The 22,137-nt window shown below is 36.1% G+C and overlaps 1 protein-coding gene across 1 annotated transcript; it reads right to left on the bottom strand.

The window, feature by feature from the left end:
* Positions 1-3,124: 3,124 nt before the first annotated feature.
* Positions 3,125-19,016, bottom strand: LOC127526463 (threonine--tRNA ligase 1, cytoplasmic-like; the record flags this gene model as incomplete). The annotated part of the gene is made up of 9 exons (XM_051922014.1): positions 18,843-19,016; positions 17,356-17,543; positions 16,893-17,016; positions 14,817-14,938; positions 11,264-11,381; positions 9,204-9,268; positions 8,456-8,534; positions 8,223-8,369; positions 3,125-3,223 (listed from the first exon to the last, which is right to left on the bottom strand). Coding segments are annotated over exons 1-9 (1,023 nt in total), but the record flags the coding sequence as incomplete, so codon positions are not given.
* Between the last annotated feature and the right edge of the window lie 3,121 nt (positions 19,017-22,137).

Below are 22,137 nucleotides of genomic sequence, written 5' to 3'. Positions count from 1 at the left end.
ATAGCTAGAGAGAGATCGATAGAGAGAGACACACACAGACACACAAGAAGAGAGCGATAGACACACACATATGATAGAGAGAGAGAACACACACACACACACACACACACAGATATAGATATATATATATATATATATTATATATATATATATATATATACACACACACACAGATATATATACTATATATATATATATATATACACACACACACACAGATATATATATATATATATATATACACACACACACACAGATATATATATATATATATACACACACACACACACACAGATATATATAGTATATATATAATATATACACACACACCACAGATAATTATATATATATAATATATATATATATAGATATTATATATTATATATGTATATATATATATATATATTACACACACGCATACATACATACATACACACATATATATATATATACAGTGATCCCTCGCTATATCGCGCTTCGCGGCTTCACTCTATCGCGGATTTTATATGTAAGCATATTTTAAATATATATCGCGGATTTTTTGCTGGTTCGCGGATTTCTGAGGACAATGGGTCTTTTAATTTCTGGTACATGCTTCCTCAGTTGGTTTGCCCAGTTGATTTCATACAAGGGACGCTATTGGCAGATGGCTGAGAAGCTACCCAACTTACTTTTGTTTCTCTCTCTCTCTCGCGCTGACTTTCTCTGATCCTGACATAGGGGGTGTGAGCAGGGGGGCTGTTCGCACACCTAGACGATACGGACGCTCGTCTAAAAATGCTGAAAGATTATCTTCACGTTGCTATCTTTTGTGCAGCTGCTTCCTGAAACGACATGCTGCACGGTGCTTCGCATACTTAAAAGCTCAAAGGGCACGTATTGATTTTTCACTGTTTGTTTTCCTCTGTCTCTCTCTCTCTCTCTCCCTGCTCCTGACGGAGGGGGTGTGAGCTGCCGCCTTCAACAGCTTTGTACCGGCGGTGCTTCGCATACTTAAAAGCCAAACAGCCCTATTGATTTGTTTGGTTTTCTCTCACTTTCTGACATTCAGTGCTCCTGACGCGGACTCCTTTGAAGAGGAAGATATGTTTGCATTCTTTTAATTGTGAGACAGAACTGTCATCTCTGTCTTGTCATGGAGCACAGTTTAAACTTTTGAAAAAGAGACAAATGTTTGTTTGCAGTGTTTGAATAACGTTCCTGTCTCTCTACAACCTCCTGTGTTTCTGCGCAAATCTGTGACCCAAGCATGACAATATAAAAATAACCATATAAACATATGGTTTCTACTTCGCGGATTTTCTTATTTCGCGGGTGGCTCTGGAACGCAACCCCCGCGATGGAGGACGGATTACTGTATGTATAATTAATATATATATATATATATATATATATATATATATATATATATATATATATATATATACACAAACACATATACCGTGTATATACATATATATATTTACATATGTACATATATATACACATATATATACACATGTACATAAATATATATATATACATATTACAATTGTTATAGTTCTGTTTGTATACCACGTTGTCAGTTCAGCACTCCGGTTGTAATATGACCAAGCCGTGCAAGCTTACTGTTGAGAATGCAACGTATAGTTGTACAGGAGAAAAGCAATCTTGCCTCAAATCAATGGCAACCTTTTGTAGGTCTATGAAGTTAATGTAAACTTTAGGTTTACACGGTGCTTTGTTTCCGACGTGTTGCGTTCAGTCAGTTCACGTGAGCCGCTCTCTTGTGTGATGTTGCGATGTCCACGGCTTTATTTAATGTTAGCTAAGACTCGGCACTTCAAAGTTTCTCACTACAGCAATTTTAACTCCGTTACAAAGTGATCCAAATCTCGTTTATACCTCGTGTCTTCTCATTAAACTTGTATCTCGTGAATATGGTATTGCAAACGTCAGCGGGAGCGTTTCTATAAACTTAATTTAAACTTACGGTTTACACCGTGCTTCGCTTCTTATTGTTTCGCTGCCTTCTCAATTGTGTAATGAATGTTTTCTTCAGCGCTCTTTGGGGCTCTTCCTTGTTTTCTACGTACTGCGTTCACGGTCAGTTCACGTGATTACGTGGGAGGTGTGATGACGCGATACGCAACTCCGCCTCCCACGGCCAGTGAGCTGCAGTCCATTACAGTATATGGACAAAAAAGAGGTTCCAGTTATGACCGTTACGCTTTGAATTTCGAAATGAAACCTGCCTAACTTTTGTAAGTAAGTTGTAAGGAATGAGCCTGCCAAATTTCAGCCTTCCACCTACACGGGAAGTTGGAGAATTAGTGATGAGTCAGTCAGTCAGTGAGGGCTTTGCCTTTTATTAGTATAGATATGCTTACATATAAAATCCGCGATGGAGTGAAGCCACGAAAGCGAGGGATTACTGTAACACCAAATATTGATTTGATTTAGATTTTTCTTTTATTCGCTCACTTTGCATTTTGTAAATTGATAACAATAAACAATCATTATATTTCTGAAAGCATTCTTTGTTTACAGCATTTTTTCACACCTGCCTAAAACTTTTGCACAGTACTGCATATATATATATATAGATATATATATATATTTTGATAGATAGATAGATAGATAGATAGATAGATAGATAGATAGATAGATAGATAGATAGATAAGGATAGCAATATATTAACACTTGGAGGTAAATACCTCTCCTACAATAGAAAAGCTAAATACCCCAAAATACCTTAATGGATTGAAATTTTATGATGTCACAGAAAAAGGAAAATCAGCTAACATGTATTTTATTTGTCAATAAATTTTTAGTTTTCAATATTTATTAATATGATGCTAACTTACATGCTTGGTGCAGTGCTAAGAGCATTTTTTATGCAAACAAAGGAAGCCTTTGTCCCTAACCACTGTATTACAAGAGGGATAACAATCATTGGTAAGAGATAAAGACAATGTTATTTAACAAAGAGATAATGCAATTACATTTACAATATGTAAGATTTAAACAATACCATGACCTAATATATAAATGTACATTAAAATGTACTATTTCAACCAACAGCTTTTGGTTCACAACTATGTGTGTTCATATAAAATCAACTAAAATTAGCATACACCTCACCTTTATGAAATCAATTAGCGTGTTGTATATGTGGGCTCCTTTAGGTAGAAAGAAGCAGCTACCAGGACTCATTTCATGAAAAAAATACAGTTCCTGGTCCTGAAAAGAAAAATTAAAAAAGGTTATGTAAACCAGTGTGGACAAAGAGAGAGACACAAAATGTCTGTGAAAAACTAGAAATACAAACCTATGATAACAAGTGAACTAATCTATAAATTAAAATACAAATGAAATATCATTTCTGATATCATTAATCACTCTCTCCAGAGCGGCTCAGTCCCACTGGCCTAGAAAACTGCAAAAAGTAGACCTCTTTTAAAAATAATCTTCTTTGGACCCTGAAGTGATAGCAAACTATCGTTCGATTTCCAACCTTCCATTTTTGTCTAAGGTTTTGGAAAAGGATGTTTTGGTCCAACTTCAGGATCACCTAAAAAATTCAAACTGTTTGAAAAATTTCAATCTGTTTTCCGATCTTCTCACAGTACAGAGACAGCCCTGGTCAGAGTCACCAATGACCTCCTGATGGCTGCTGACCAGGGCTCTCCATCACTCCTTATCCTCTTGGACTTCATAGTTACATTTAATACAGTAGATCATAATTTCTTCTCCATCGTCTTCATTATATAATTGGACTTTCTGGCACTGCTTTGGAGTGGTTTGAGTCCTATTTCACAGATAGTGCTGAGTATGTGGCCCTGGTGGATGCTAAATCTTGTACCCACACTGTCACCTGTGGGGTCCCAGAAGGATTAATCCTTAGGCAGACCCTTTTTAGCATCTACAGTTAGGTCCATAAATATTTGGACAGAGACAACTTTTTTCTAATTTTGGTTCTGTACATTACCACAATGAATTTTAAATGAAACAACTCAGATGCAGTTGAGGTGCAGACTTTCAGCTTTAATTCAGTGGGGTGAACAAAACGATTGCATAAAAATGTGAGGCAACTAAAGCATTTTTTTAACACAATCCCTTCATTTCAGGGGCTCAAAAGTAATTGGACAATTGACTCAAAGGCTATTTCATGGGCAGGTGTAGGCAAGTCCATCATTATGTCATCATCAATTAAGCAGATAAAAGGCCTGGAGTTGATTTGAGGTGTGGTGCTTGCATGTGGAAGATTTTGCTGTGAACAGACAACATGCAGTCAAAGGAGCTCTCCATGCAGGTGAAAGAAGCCATCCTTAAGCTGTGAAAACAGAAAAAAACCCATCCGAGAAATTGCTACTACAATATTACGAGTGGCAAAATCTACAGTTTGGTACATCCTGAGAAGGAAAGCAAGCACTAGTGAACTCAGCAACGCAAAAAGACCTGGACGTCCATGGAAGACAACAGTGGTGGATGATCGCAGAATCATTTCCATGGTGAAAAGAAACCCCTTCACAACAGCCAACCAAGTGAACAACACTCTCCAGGGGGTAGGCGTATCGCTATCCAAGTCTACCATAAAGAGAAGACTGCATGAAAGTAAATACAGAGGGTGCACTGCAAGGTGTAAGCCACTCATAAGCCTCAAGAATAGAAAGGCTAGATTGGTCTTTGCTAAAGAACATCTAAAAAAGCCAGCACAGTTCTGGAAAAACATTCTTTGGACAGATGAAACCAAGATCAACCTCTGCCAGAATGATGTCAAGAAAAAAGTATGGAGAAGGCGTGGAACAGCTCATTATCCAAAGCATACCACATCATCTGTAAAACACGGTGGAGGCAGTGTGATGGCTTGGGCGTGCATGGCTGCCAGTGGCACTGGGACACTAGTGTTTATTGATGGTGACACACAGGACAGAAGCAGCCGAATGAATTCTGAGGTGTTCAGAGACATACTGTCTGCTCAAACCCAGCTAAATGCAGTCAAATTGATTGTCCATCTGTATCATGAAATGCCGCCCAATGACCCAAAACATACAGCCAAAGCAACCCAGGAGTTTATTAAATCAAAGAAGTGGAAAATTCTTGAATGGCCAAGTCAGTCACCTGATCTTAACCCAATTGAGCATGCATTTCACTTGTTGAAGACTAAACTTCGGACAGAAAGGCCCACAAACAAACAGTAACTGAAAGCCGCTGCAGTAAAGGCCTGGCAAAGCATTAAAAAGGAGGAAACCCAGCATCTGGTGATGTCCATGAGTTCAAGACTTCAGGCTGTCATTGCCAGCAAAGGGTTTTCAACCAAGTATTAGAAATTAACATTTTATTTCCAGTTATTTAATTTGTCCAATTACTTTTGAGCCCCTGAAATGAAGGGATTGTGTTAAAAAAAAAATGCTTTAGTTGCCTCACATTTTTATGCAATCGTTTTGTTCATCCCTCTGAATTAAAGCTGAAAGTCTGCACTTCAACTGCATCTGAGTTGTTTCATTTAAAATTCATTGTGGTAATGTACAGAACCAAAATTAGAAAAAAGTTGTCTCTGTCCAAATATCTATGGACCTAACTGTATATGCTACCCCTGGGTCACATCATCAGCAGGCATAGAGTTTCATTCCACAGCTCTACGTGAGACTGGATTCGACTTCTCTTACACCTCCATCAACCCATTCCTCCCGCTTGTATGAGATTGAGGCCTGGATGTCTAAGAACTTCCTTAAGCTGAACAGCACCAAAACTGAAGCTCTTTTAAGTGGTACCCCCCATCAACTTCGTTCCTCTGTAAATTGTATTTCCTTTTCTGACCGTACCATTACCCTCTCCCCTTCTGTTACAAATCTGGGTGTCAAGTTAGACTCCCATCTGTCATTTGATACACACGTCCATCACCTTTGCAAAATTGCATTCCTTCATCTCTGAAACATAGCCAAACTCCGTCCTTGCCTCTCCCTTTGTGATGCTGAAAAGCTGGTTCATGCCTTTGTCTCCTCCAGGCTGGACTATTGTAATGCACTCCTCATTGGGATACCCAACAAGAGCATTCAAAAGCTCCAACAAATTCAAAATAGTGCTGCTTCAAGGATCCTGATGAGGGTGCGGAAATAAACATATTTCACCAATCCTTTGGTCACTTCTTTGGCTCCCTATTCACCTATGTATTGAATACAAACTCTGTTTGCTCACTCATCAGTGTATTCATGGAAATGCTCCACCATATCTTAAGGAACTCCTTATATTACAATCCACTACAAGAAACCTCCATTTTGCAAATACCTACCGCCTTCGCCCCCCTATGACCAAACTTCATACAATGGGTGACTGAGCTTTGCAGTCTCTGCTCCACGGCTCTTGAATGCCCTACCAGAGAACCTGAGAACTCAGCAGAATGTTGGCTGTTTTAAAAAAACAGCTGAAGACTTTTCTATTTAGGAAAGCATATTAACTAGAATGCCACTAATTATTGTTTTATCTCTGTTTTTATCTTGTTTTGTCTTTGTTAATTTTTATGTAGCACTTTGAGATTTACTACAAATGTAAAGTGCCTTATAAATAAAATTAATTATTATTAAATATAAATAACTAACTATCTTTAAATTCTGCAAGAGTAAATACAGAAAGACATGAAAGAAGTTATCTGTTTTTCTGATCTTCTACATAATTTAGTAGACAGTTTTATTTGGTTTATTTTTATTATGCTACATGATTATAAAGAATACACTAAAATAATGTAAATGTTGAAACATAGAAATGCTAGATCCAAAGAGAAAAGAAAAATCACATGAAACCAATTTCATGCTTCTTGATTAAACATTAAAATTATAAAGATCTAAATTTTATGACAAAAATTAACTCTCGTTAACTTCCTCACGTGAACTAAGAAGAAAACAAACGTTTACATCCACCATCTCATGAGATTGTAACTTTTTTTTTAAATAAGCTAAATAAATGTTTTAAGGTCATTCCTGTTTTGTGGTTTGTCTGATACTTTCAAATTCTGTCACATATTACGTAAAAAAAATTAAAACTTACAACATGTACTAAAGAATAGCTTTGAAACAATGACAGTTACTTCAAATGATTTGTCTTAGCCCTTCCACTACCTTATATTGTAGTTACTTGCTCTACCTGTGTGCACAATGGATTTTTCTTCAGGTACCTCCTCCAATATTTCAATGAACCAAAAAGTATGGAAGTTCACTGATAAACTATGAGCATGTTGTGTTGTGTCAATGAGTAGACATAGCAATGGACTGGCATCAGGCCTAACTCCTATTCTGTATCCAATACAGACAAGTGGAATTAGATTAAGTAACTTCAGAAAATGGATGGATGTTCCCTAACACAGGGCACATGAAAAGGGGAGTAAAATACAGTATTGACAAGACCTATTAATGTAATGTTTATAGAAACTAGGGGGCTCTGCCCCCTGCTCACTTCGCTTGCCCACCCCCGGGTTTGGTTTACTGGATATACAATTTAAAGAGATTGTTAGTTTCATGGGAATTGTTACATATGCATTATTTTCACTTTTACTTTAAAACTTTAAAACAATACTTGTCCTTTATTTCCAGCCTCGGGTGTGGTTACATATCTTACTCGCAGGACATATATAACGCTGCTCGTGTTGTGAAGGGGGTGTGGCTGAACACATGCTAAGGAGGTGCCGTCGGATCATCTGCTGTCTATTCTGCTGCTGTTGTGCTGCCCGTCGATCATTTTAAAGCCTGTACAGCAGCTGTCCTATTGACACTTCGCATCTCTGCTGCTTGCGTTGTGAAGGGGGTGGGGGGGTTAGGGTGGCTGAACGCACGCAAGGAGAAGTGGTCGGATCATTTGCTGGGTTTCTGCTGCTGCGAGTTGCATGTTTTGCTTGTCGTTGTTTTAAGAGCTGGGAGCAAGTTAAAGTGTCTCTCGCGGGACTTCAAATTGTCTTCCAAGAAGATCACGTCTAGTCTCCCTCCCAAAGATTTTTTTTTTTTTTTAAATAGAGATAGTTTAACTATACTTAATGGCCTCATGACAAAGGGAGTGTTGTCCACAAGTTTAAAAATTAGTATAAGAATCTAACACAAAGATTGCAGGCATATACAAAGCTTCATACAGAGCATTCATCCTTATATTTTATAATTTTATACATATAAAGGTTTAAGAAAAATGGCAGCATATACCTTTATTACGAAAAACACCGTAAAGCAGCACAAATTTTAAAAAGTGGACAATTTACCTTGCCAATTTTACGATGATCCCGTTTTTTTGCCTCCTCTTGCTCATTTTCATAGTCTTTCAGTTGCCTAACACTTGGGAATGAAATTCCATACACACGGTGAAGGGTTTCCTTTTTAGAATTTCCTTGCCAGTACACAGAGGAGTTCTGAACAAAAGGGTAAAAAAATGGTGCTGGAACCTGAAATTTTATTTGAGCATTTCACAGTTTTACACATCAATGACAGATCTTACCTTAACCAATTTGAACGCCTTTAATTTGCCCGTATGAGGAATGTGCGGGCCATGACAAAGATCTACAAGAGTTCCACACCTTTTAATAAATAAAATTTTAAAAAATAAATAAAAAAAAACATCAAAAACATTCTATAATAATTTTCTTTCATGCTATAGATGTTGATATAGGTATTACCAATTTCAAAAATCTGTTACTTGTTAGACGGCACAGTGGCGCAGTGGTAGCGCTGCTGCCTCACAGTTAGGAGACCTGGGTTCGCTTCCCGGGTCCTCCCTGCGTGGAGTTTGCATGTTCTCCCCGTGTCTGCGTGGGTTTCCTCCCACAGTCCAAAGACATGCAGGTTAGGTGGATTGGCGATTCTAAATTGGCCCTAGTGTGTGCTTGGTGTGTGGGTGTGTTTGTGTGTGTCCTGTGGTGGGTTGGCACCCTGCCCGGGATTGGTTCCTGCCTTGTGCCCTGTGTTGGCTGGGACTGGCTCCAGCAGACCCCTGTGACCCTGTGTTTGGATTTAGCGGGTTGGAAAATGGATGGATGTTACTTGTTAGTACTACAAGCTCAAGCATAGTCTAATAAATACCTGTTTAATTAACAGTAATTAATACTGCAAAGATGATCTCTGATTTTCATATTAAAGGAAAAATGCAACAGATTTCAACCAAAATTGCAGATACTACCGCTCTAATCTGAAGACCAGCGACAGTGATACATAACAGTGCAGTACAAAGCTTCAGTTCATGATCTTACCTGTACACTGTGGCAGATGGCTCTCTAATCTTCTCCTCGATATAATGCAACTTAAATCTGTTATGCTGAAGAAGTAAAAACATTTGATATAATTAAAATAGTGCTAGCAGCAGGCTTTGATTTAAAACATTTTTCGCTCAGTAGCTGACACTAACTATACGCTGCTCACCTTTTTCAGAACATGTTTCTGAATGAATAGCATTTTTTCAAAAATGAAACGTTATAAATTCTACTTGTCTTGCATTGTAGATTATGAACTGGAGTAAAATATTTAAAATCAGGGAGTAACTCAACTGCTTCATTCAGACCAAAAGAGATATAATCCCTCCACCTGGGTCTTAAAAAGAACAGAAGAAAGTTGCAGAATGTAGGGTGGTCTGGGCAGTCAAGCTTAATATGCTGTAAAGACTATCCTCACCAAAGTAAAAATGAAATGAATCGATATAGACAAATGTTAAATATGCCATCAGACAGGTAAACACTTATAAAATCAAAGTATTTTAATGGACATTGAAAATTCTTTACAAGTTAGTTTCTGCCAACAAAAAGTGAACCTGATGCTGAGCTGCCAGTCCTCCAGCATTTTTCAGGCAAATAAATATGAAATATTTAATGAATATGAACTGATGAGAAGATACAAAATCTAGTAAATTTACTGTCTACAGCTCCAAAAACTAAACCATTGATTTATAAACATCTGCTCTCTTCCTGAACACACTTAAACCAATTGCAACTCATGAGAAGTAGAAATCTATACTAAGGGTAGGAATCAATAAAAAAAACATTAAAATATGTAATCATATAAGTACTTAAATCATGAATATACAAATCAAAAAATAATGTAGAATGAACACAAAGAAATTTAAAAAAAAAATGTAATGGCATAGCATAAAAAATTACCTTAAACCTGAATGTTTAACAAAATTCTACTTGAGAAAGTACAACCTGAATTTGAATGCCTTCCTAAAAGGGCAAGTTGAAAAGCAGGCAATAAGAAAACAAGGCCAATGTATTATAAGCACCTACAAAAATAATCTTGTGTTAATTATCAGATGTGTCAAAGTAAATCAAAATGATTAAAACAACTGCAGATTTTGAATGAACTGATAAGGACTGATTTAACTGAAAGTATAAGCATTTCCTAAATGGGCATACATTAAAATTGTGTTAAAACTGAGTAAATACCATCCTTAATTGTTCATCGTCAATGACTTGATAATTATATTCTACACAACGTTTTTCAACAGCTGTGCTTTTAAAATAACAGTGTAGTGCTACTGACATAAAAGCAGTTCCGCAATTACCGTTTTGCAGAAACAGTACTTAGAGTGCATTGTAACAGCCAGGAGATAGGTTGATTGTCCAGCTGCCTGAGTGCGTGTTTGCCAGCGACTCTCGCAGAGCTGAGGGACAGTGGGCATACGAATGCTGACTAAGTGCTATGTCTGCGAGCATCAATCTTCAAACCGATTTTTTCATGCCATCTCTGGCAGTCATGAGTCTTTAGACAGTTTAGCATGTTTATGACATTTGTTTGTAATTGGTAGAATCATGGTGTGGCTTTGGATGTTCTGGATTACAAAAGGTGTACCACCACAGAAAAAAGGGATTGGAAAACACTACTGTACATCTTTGCATCTGGCATGCAAAATGCTATCTCGCCTAAAATGAACACTAGTATGAGGCGATCACCTTGTTGCCTACCCTGGATGCAACAATATTTTTTAACGCGTTAAACTGGCCACATTAATCAGAAAAATTAATGCCTAATACGGCCTAATAATTATAATAAAAATGCATCTGAAAATTTGTACCTATAGTATCTAACTTTCTCTAACAGTGTTAATACCTAAGCTTAATTTTCACAAAAGAGAGTCACTTACCAAATGCAAATATTCTGATTGAATTTGAACACATACTTGTATAATATTGTGCTTCGCAATTATTACATTTAGCATTTTACTTGCATCCTGGAAATGTACTTGACACAATAAAAACATCTATACTGATCATGAACAACATCAATTCAGAATTCAAAGATGATACTGAATAAACACTACCTTAAACAGCTCACAAAGTTCCTCCCGAGGGACTTGCACTCTTTCAAAAAAGTGTTTCCTATTAATAATCTGAAGACATAACTCCTCCAAAGAATGAAGATCACTGCTGCATACTGAACTGTTTTATTAAAAGAGACAGTACAGAAAGAACTTTTAACATATAACACATACATTTCAAAACAAAAAGAACAAAGTAACTACATTTTGAAGAAACCATATAAATGTTTGAGATACACTGCACTGATGCTTCATTTACAAGTATAACATGGGTTTGGGAAGGCCATTTTTGTAAGTTACTGTTGAATTTATAGAAATACTCTTTAGTACTGCAGAAGATCAAATGTGGCCTTCAATAACTGACTGGTGACACTTCCAAACCTGTGATCACCATTTTTTCCACTACGCTTCTCCTGAAAATGACTTGCAGGAGAAACATGCTGGCTAAGCTAACCAGGCCATTCGTTTCTCTGGAACTTCAAATACTTTCTGGGAAATTTCCAGCTACTCCAAGGTCAGCAAAAAGTTACAGTAATTCTTCCTGCTTGTCCTGGACCTACTCCTGGGTCGCCTCTTAGTACGTTGTACCTTGTTTGGTTTTCATGGGCAGGGCATTCTAGGAAAATGCCTAAACCATCTTAACTGGCACTTGTCAATCTAGAGAAGCAGCAGTTCTACTCCAAAGTTCCACATCCCATCAAGGAGACATGGAGAGAATCCTGTTTAAGAACCTTGCTTCTAGCACATGTACTCTCAATTTCATTCATGCACTACACAGAACACATGACCATAGATGAAGCTGGGAATGCTGACTGACTAGTGAATCGAAAGATTAGTCTGAGATTTCTTCTCCCAACTCACTAGAAGTACACTAGTACATGATCACAAAAAGAAAAGATGAAATCCTTAAGTTTCCAAAATTGCTACCCTTCAGAGTTTTTCTGCACTGTAACAGAAATTATATGCCGCCTTTATGTGGTCAGACATCCACCCTGAATACACTCCGTTTAATACCAGGCATGCAACCACGACTTTAACTTCACAAATACCAAGACCAAATGATATAGAGCAGCTTCCTCAAAATTAAATATTCTTGAAGAATATTGAATATATTTGTATACATTCACATACAGTACTGACTGTAACTTTCCATGACCCCTGAAATCGCTATACAAGTAAAAAGAGATGGTCCACTGTCAGTTCAACTATCTGACAAACTCTCCACTCCATTATCCCAGTGCAGTCTTTCCCAGAAAGGAGGAAGAGTATGAGTCATCAAGAACTGGAAAACATTCTCATCCCTCTTTAATGATAACCACCTGGACGATGCCCTGTACTCCCCCCTAAGTCATCAAATAGTTGCAAGTACTGTACCTCTGACACTGCCCAAATGTAATTTTCCACCACCTCCATTCATACACTGGCTTCCTGTTTGGTTACTACTGTGGCTGATGCCTTTCAGGCTTGTCATTTAGTCAGGGGTCGCCAACTCTGGTCCTGGAAGACCACTATGGGTGCAAATTTTCATTCTAACCCTTTTTCTTAATGAGTGACCTTTTTTTACTGCTAATTCACTTCGTTTTAATTCATTTTAATTTACTTGCTCTTGAAGACTCACACCCCTTAATTGTTTCTTTTTCCTTAATTAGCAGCCAAATAATAATGAGATACAAAATGAGCCAAAACAACTGGTGTCCATAAAAATAAAGAAAGATGAATGTCTCAGGAATGCTGATCTGCTCAGGTCCACAAAACATTTGAACAGAAAAGAGAAAATCAGCAATTACAGAAATGTTTGCTATTGCACCACGAGAGCAGAAACAAGCCACGGAATTAAAGAACGGGTTTAATTAATAACAAGAATCAGCGGCAAATTAAGAAACTGGTTAGGATGTAATTGGTTGGAGTTTGAGGTCCTGACTTATTTTGCCTTCTGCTGGCTCACTCACTTCACATTTCATTTCTGTTTGGGTGCCACTTAAGGAAAGCAATGAAGCAACTCAGAGGAAAGATGAAGAAATTCAGGGGAACAAATCTTAAAAAAGCAATTCAATTAAAATGAATTCACAAGAAGTTAATTAGAAAAACAAACAGGGCACTCATTAAAAAGGGTTAGAATGAAAACCTGTAGCCATGGTGGTCCTCCAGGACCGGAGTTGGTGACCCCTGATTTAAATCAAACCTGTAGATGTACCTGCTAAAACTGTATAAAAGGCCTATTTCTTATATTTAGACCATATCTCCTTATACCTATCTCTATTACTTAGGTCTTGAATACAGTCCATTTAGACTCAATGTCATTGACCTTTTATGATAGGCAGTAGAAACTCTTCTGGAGGTAAGAGTTGAACTAATTCTGAACAGAGTCATTCACTAATCCTTAAAACCATTGAACTCACAGCCAAAGGAGTTTTGTGATCGGCAAAATTCACATCGACACAGGAAGTATTCCGTTTCTTCCACATACTCGTATTACCCCTAAAATTCCCACCCCATTAATCAATTTATATAGTTACAGATCTTTCAATAAAGTGTCAGCAAGGAATATCTCTCATCATTCAGTGCTTATCCCACCAGCTTTATTGCCTGTGGCCCTGCATAGGATTACTTTGTTCCATACTTTTAGGAAACTTAATTCTAAGAAAAGTAATACATTGTCACACTTAAAACAAATTCAGTTTGCAATATTCTGTAAATGTATTAAGAGATGCATATACAAGTATTTTATAGTTTCCAAAAAATCAATTATCTTATGATAACTGCAAAGAAATGACACACAGTTGTCCCAACTTGTAACTTCATCATGAAGAGGTCAGAGAAGACTGAACAGTCTACTATATACTACTGAGTAAAGAAAATTAACTGGGCGACATTTCACATTGGGGAAAGTATCAAAAACAAAAACATGTTTTGGTGCTGAGATTTGATCAATAACATATCAAAACAACACAAGCTAGAAACAGCATGACAAAAGGCTGTTATGAGATTTTGACAATTGACAGTTCTGCCATGTACAAAAGGGGTGAGAAAACTTTTTTGGTAATGTGTCAAAATGTCAACATAACTCATGCAGTGGGCCATACACAATCTAAGTGTACATCTATGAACCCAGGCAACCTACTAGGGCTGGGCCAACAATTAAGTCTTTAAATGTCATTAATTGTAAGAGAAATATCTGTAATTTTGATAATATCAAGTTAAAAAAAGACTTTGTCAACACACAATTATTACATTAAGAATGCATTTATGCTATTTCCAACTCTTATTTACATAAAATATGTGTGTGTGTGTATATATATATATATATATAAATTATTACAAAAAAAAAAGTGTGGTATTTCATGCTTTACACATAGACAGCTTGCTGATAAAACATGTTCGTTTATATCCTCGCTAATGGTCGCTTTATCATATATTATAAGCCCACTGAATCTAGAAAAAGTCCTTTAAATCTGGCCAGATGTGGCCCACTGACCATAGTTTGTCCACCCCTCTTAGTTGAAAAGCACAAAAACACAAAGGTACATTTTAAAAGTAAAAGCAAGTTTGTGCTCACCCCTTATCCAAATACATGTCATAAAAAAACCCATTTTCAGTGTTTGGACCATGGCAGAGTGATCCTCCATAGAACTGCTCCATGGCACAACCAAGAACATGTGCACTGGAGTGCCACAACACCTGTGAGAAAAGGACTTGTGTCAAATGGCTCTGATTATCAGGAAACCTTATTAATTCTTATTAACTTGGGTTTAGGTTTGTCAGTTCTTGAATTTTGGCCAAAATAACTCTTGCTGATTAAGTTGAAAGCAAAGCACTAAAGTATGCATTTAACTATAATACTACTACTACTACTTAATACATTTTAACACTGTGATCTTAAATTACCAACACAAATGAATTCTTATTCATTATGGGATAACCAGCTCACCAGTTACTTAACTGTGAAATCCACAGGCATTTTCAAAGAGTTTTAATCATGTTCTTTGACTCATGATAGACATGGGGTGCTTGGGAACAAACACCGTACCCAGAACAATCACCAGGTGGGACCAGACATCCAAATAGAAGAGTTTCATTAAAGTTTTATATTTTTCAAGTGACAGTTATTTTTACCACAGTCATGGTGAAACAGGAAACTAAGTTCTTAATTTAAGCATTTTTGTTTAAAGTGGGGCATATTGGGCATAGACACAAATATGACATAAAAGACCTTAAACTTACCTGATACACCAATTTTCAAGCCAAAAATGTTTGAATTCTGATCCATTCACTTTCCCTATAGTGACAAGTACTATCTACCTGTCTGCCTTCCTTCCTTCAGATGCATGCACAGTGTAAAACAGTGCATTCATTGTTGTTTTTCAGGGGAAAAAAATTAAAAGAAGTCAAGTTGTATTCTTCATCACCTTACCCATGTCCCTCCGAAGCAACCTTTCACCACTGTGGCGTGTTTTCCCATAGCTTGTTTCGTTAGTGTTGAAATTGTCATTTCTGCTGTTAGCAGAGAACTTAATTGAAAATTCTCCTTAACCCATGGGGCTGGAGTTCCAAAAACCAGTGATAAAATTCATTACTTGTAATTTCCTCAACATACCTCAAAAACCCAGATGGCATGTTTTCTGAAATTGAAAACTTTACTCCTTCAATGTGGACATATTCAGTAGGTTTCAAGGCTTATCTCCCTGCAACACCTACTGTCTGCTTTGCTGCTCCGTAGACCCCAATTCTACTGTTTTAGGTTTTATAAAAAAAAAATTGTCTCAAATAAGAACAGAATCTACCATAGCAAATTAATGTATACCATGATCATGAAAAATAACTTTGACTTGAAAAATATCTAACATATCCTTTGAAGTAAAGAGTTGCACCATATATTATTAGCAAGAAGTCTAACAAAAAAAGGAACACAACAAGATACAAAAAAATGTATGCCCCTTGGGCCTAACTCCACCCCAAGGTACCGTAAAGTGGATCTTATAATTCACCTTCTCTTTTATCTGTCATCTGTATATACCACGAGGTCAACCTTGTCTCACATTTCCAACTGACTCCAAGCTCCCCCATGAGTGTTCAGAAGCTCTCTTTGAAAGTTGGACCCAGGAGAATTCCCACTGCCAGTTATGCATCTGAGAACCACTTCAAGGTCACCTTGAACTTCACAAAAATAATGAGGTCCTTCCCCGGAGATCCCACAGATGACACCAAATATTGCTGCCAACAGGGTTCCCTATAGGGAACTACAATTCCGAGACAAGCTTGCAGGAGTCTATTATAGCAACGCAAAAATGTGGTTCCCCCTCTAATAAGATAGGCAATGACTTAGAACATAACTTGTCATTTTTTATTTTTTTTAATTTTATTCTCCTGTATAGTGGCTCTTAGACATGCCACCAGGCTGCAACACCCCTCCCATTTAACTCTGCAAACCCCATGTCTTCCACACAGCACAGATTATTAATTCCCTTTAGTCCTTAAAAACACTTTCATATAGGTTTATCGTTTTTTTGTACATTTTGTTACATCACAGAAAGAGGTTTCAAATCCATGATTTTGGTAAGATAAAGATCCACCAAAAAAAAAAAAAAGTGTTACTCGTAAAATGTTCATAGTACACTATATCAAAAACACCTACCGCTTTCCCCTCTGTACTGTCAAAACCAAACACCTGCAATTCTCCATTCTCTTCTAGAGGTCTTGTCAAGTCCCAAAATTCTCCATTTACTCTGGCAACCAAAGCAGTTTTTGCAAGGCTAGGTCTGCAAATAGAATATAACGAAGCAAACGTGACAAAAGATGGCCAAAAAATTTGAACTTTTCAAACAAGTCAGTGCCCAAAATCTTCAACCAATAGAGAGATACAAAAAGATTTGTCAGCTTCATTAAACACTACAGGTAATTAAAAAAAAAAAAAAATCAGTTAAATGCAAAAAAAAAAAAAAAAAAAAGTATTAAATACAAATCAGACCTACAGAAAGCATTTATTTTCTGGACTCCTTATATTACAGTGTACAAAAAAATAAATACTTAAATTACTGGTGGTAATCAATCATACTTTAGGTAACAAAAATCTTTCTATATATGCAACAATAAAGTACCTGAACTGAGTCACCAAATCTAAGGGACTTGTCTTCCATGACATTCCCTCCACTTTCTTTCCATCAGGAAGGGAGATCCAAATGGGACGACAATTGAACTCTCCTCTTTCCAACAGTTGTCTGCAATACTTTTCTTTGAGCTGTTCAAAACGTTCTAATCTCTCAGTGTGAAATGATGAGGTCACTGCCTACACAAGCATTGAGAAATGTTAATTTGTATAAAAGACAACCAAGATTAAAAAAAAAAAAAAAAACTACTATACAGGTTGGGAAACATCTCACGTATTGTGTGTTAGTAATATGTTCACTTTTACTAGACACATGAATAGTTCACCAATAAACAGGAAGATTTTTTTTTTTTTCCAACAAATCTAAAACTTGGTATTTTTTATATAAAAGCAACCTAATTCACAGTGATTTTTATATACTTATTGAAGTAAGCTTCAGAAACATAAAAATTAAACAAAATCATGCAGTGAAGTGCAGTCTAATGTGTGGCCTTCCAGTTTGGAATCAGCAAGACTTTCATAAGATTCTTTTTGACAGCTCAAACCCTGCGGTAAAAACGAGGTGAACATTGCACCAATCAACTTAAGTGCTAAGTAATTGAAGAAAATGGACAGCCTCATTTCTTCAGAATCATGATTGATGTTCAAGTTTGTCATGTACATAGCACACAATATGTGCTCACTGGTCCCCTTAAGACATGCCAAATTTTAAATTATATCACATGGACTGTAATAGAATGCTTATACAAACAAAATAAATGCTGGTTGGACATAATCAGAAATAATATCAGATATTAGCAGCCTCCTGAAGCATTTTAAAATAATAATGCCAATGCCCTAATGGAAATTAAGTTAACAAAACTGATGAAAAGCATTCAGCTACTTGGTCCTAAAACAGCATACCAAAACTGATTCGGGCAAAACATCGTATACCTGAATGGGAAACATATGAGCGCATGAAGTATTAAAACAGAAAACGACAATTTATTGAAATGGATAGTGTAACCGGTCGATTTTCTCCAAGGTAGGTAATGCTGTAACAACACACATAATAAAGCAACTGTTTACTTCAAGTTTATCGTGGTTTACTACTGAAAACACACTATTATTTCTGTTGATGTAATGCGAACAAATAAATGTCTTAAGATGAAAAGGTAGTAAACATTGTAGCAGTTCTAAATATTGACGTCGGAACTGATTATCAATTTTGTTTTGTGATGGGATGCTCTTAACTAAATTAAAAATGCCTACTTTTTACTGTTTCTAGAGCTATTCACTGTGGCAAAGTAAGCACAAACGGTACAAACTGCACGAACATTTTTAAAATAGGTGATGTCTCGAGCTACTGTGGAACGTGTGTAACAATGTAACAATATTCTTTCTAAAAAAGCGAAAAATACGTTCAGGTCCACTTTTATACAGATTTGAACTCTTAACATAATTTCAAAACTACTGTGAAACCGCCAACATGAAACACACCTTGCAATACGGTCGGATACAGGGACCACCGATCGCCCGTAATCTCTTTAACGCTGCCCACCACATGCTGCAGAGCCTCATTTAAACATGTCACAAACAGGACACCAAAGATCGCCCAGCACCTACAGGGCGGCCATGACACCGGAAATAAGCAACGCAAACTCTATAGCTGATAGGCAACACAGCAGTCAGAGGCGGGCTTTCACGTCAGATTATCGGGCTGCGTCCCTGCACCAAACCAGCAGGTGGTGCGCTGAAGACACACAGTACTCGAGGGACCAAATCGCATGAGAAGCAAGAACCAGCGCTTGCAAGGCAGTAGCATCAGCTCATTGCTTAACCTTTCAAGACTCCTTACAATCCTTCATTACATTTAAAGGCAAAATAATAATTCTGAGTACACACTTTATTTTTTCTAAAATCCTAATTCAACGTTTCCTGGTAATTCGTCAGTTTAATATTAAATATGACGTGATTCATGTAAGTAAACCTTTTGGCGCAGCAGGATCACCATTTTATCATTCATATTAAAATCAGCAACATATACTGCAGTTATTTCAAAACTTGTGCAAAAGTTCTTAAAAACACACTAAAACATGTACAGATTAAAATTATCCAACCACACAGGTAAAAGCAATGACACTCAAAATTTTAATACTTGAATGGATTTAATGGTCAATACTAAAGCCATACTCATGCATGAAAATAGTTTATATTGTTTACAAATAAACGTAATGCTCCTATGTTATATAGAACGCACACTAAACTGAATTTTGCCATATTGCTCATTTCTTTTACCAGTATTTTTCACCTTCATAAGTGTTTCTCACATTACTGTGCATAAAACATCGTTTTTACATAGTGAGTTAATGTTATGTGGACTTGGAAGTAAAACGTATCTTTCTCTAATTTAGAAATGGTATATCTATATGTTTAGAAGCATGCAAGTGCTAAGCACGTCATTTTTTTTTCTGTAGGATACCCATCAAGGTGCTGGGCAGCTGGAACCAGTCCTTAATGTAAAGACAATCTGTCTGAAACGAGAAGCCGGTATAATTCTGAGACATGAGTCAATTTTGACAGCATAAACTATGACAGTTTCAAAATGATGCAGGATAAAACACAACTTAAATTACAAGCAGTCATCCCAAAGAAGGGGTTCATCAATCTTTACCACATGCAAATCTATGAGATGACTAAGACCTTCTAATGGTAGTCTTTGGCTGGGCCAAAGCCTCACTACCAACTCTTGAACATTCATATAGTTTTAAGGCACATTTTCTATGCAACGCCCTATCAATTAAAAACGACAACATCAAAAGTCCAGACCTACTCTCTTGATTTGCAGAATTTTCCTGCATTAACATTAAGTGGATTCTACAGTTTGCTTTTGTTTGATCTGTTTTGACAATGTTGTTTTTTGGGGTCAGGTATTCTCCATCCTGTTCTAGTAAACATGAAAATGATATTGTAATCTTTAATATGTACCATGTCTTGTGATGACGCTTGATTGTTACAATATATAAAGGACTAACTGGCAACCATGTAGTCCAAATTGACCATTGAAACCAAACAAGCAGGAAAACTTTAAATATAAAGCGCCTCTGCTGGTCATTTAAATGAGGCTCAAGTCATGTGAAAAAGTGGAAGTATTACACCCTTCCAACTACTATGTTCAATTATCTTTAGTACGGAAATCTAACAATGCTCAGTTAAATGATTTAAAATTTTTAAACACTATGGAAAAGGTTAATTTATTTTCATAGCCCATTGCAAACCAATTATGTCAATTAAGTAAAATCTCACCCACTCTTTTTTAGAATGACAGGATTTTGTTTTTCTCACCAGATCATCAGTATTCTGTGGAAATTAAATGCTCTACATACGTTTGCTGGAAATATTAAGATCATCTAAATAAAAAATGTATTGGGATTGATACAATGAACTTCAGGGGCTGCACATTGCCTAATTATTGGATACATTTTTGAAGAATGGATGGTATAATTGAAATAAAAAGAATGACACATGCTCCATAAGCAACACAGCACATAAATGACTATATGTCTATATGCACAGTATACATTAGCAGACAAAGATCAGAAACTATAAATTATTATACAAAATGCCAAGTTTGGGTATTCTTAATTTGGTCACTTTTATAAATCTTACAGTAAGTAAATCTGTTGATCAAGAACTTGAACTGACACATTATCCAAAATATTTAAGTGAAACCTTTTTTTACACAGAGGAAAGATTTTAAAAGGTGCACCTAGAATTGAAAATGAGTAAGTAGTCAAGTTGTTGTTTTCTTTAAGATATTTCTTCAAGTAAGACGTCCTCCATTCTGTAGCAAAAAAATATATGAAGCAATGCACAGGTTTCTTAAAACCGACAACAGCAGACATTAACTAATGAGTTTTAAAACTAATCAACTTCAAAATAGTCTACACCTCTTCACAAAATAGAACTGAAAAATTAAAAAAGCAAGTATTTCTTCCTATTATTCTTCAAAGCTGCCACAAACAACATTTTTCAAGTATTTATTTTAATGTGCATGCCAATTAACTAATGCAGGGTGAATTCTAATCTTATCTGTTGTCAATGTAGACTTTTTATCTTCTCTATAATCAAACTATTCAGTATTTAATACAATGGTTAATAGATGGATTGCAATTTTCTAAACAGCTTATATCTGTATAAAATTGTAAAATCAACAAACTGGAATAGGTTAATCAATTTAGAGAGAAAATGACCATTTGTATCATTTAAGTGATTATCAGTTAACAGATGAGACACCTATATAATAAGTGTCTTTTTCTTAAAATAGCAAAAAAAAAAAAAAGCAATGAAATAAAATGCCTAGATAATTATTTTTACTGGCAAAAACACCACTTCAATTGAACTTGAATACCTAATAAACCTGAATAATGGTTAAGTTGAAAAAAGTACAGATACGGTTATTATTTTTTAAAACTTTGAATGAATTACAGAAGATTTTAATATAAAATCTCATTTAATAACTATTTTATTCATACTATTAAAATTACCAAGTACTTTGTTTCACATTTTAATATTTAATTTGCCTACATGCTAAAAATGTATAATTAAGCAATATCTTTGGTAAAAAAAAAAGTAGACTCCAAGTGTACAATGCATTTTTATTACTGATTTTGATGCTTCAGTTAACTAAGCTAACTTTCATTCACAACATTTATTTATTGCCTTACCAGTTTAGAACTGGGAGATGAATCACACACCTTTAAGAACTGTATAAAGTACAACCGATGTCATACAG

Source organism: Erpetoichthys calabaricus, unplaced genomic scaffold, assembly GCF_900747795.2.
Source record: "Erpetoichthys calabaricus unplaced genomic scaffold, fErpCal1.3, whole genome shotgun sequence".
NCBI lineage: Eukaryota > Metazoa > Chordata > Cladistia > Polypteriformes > Polypteridae > Erpetoichthys > Erpetoichthys calabaricus.
The sequence above is the reverse complement of the archived record's forward strand: the minus strand, read 5'-3'. Positions and strand labels throughout refer to the sequence as shown.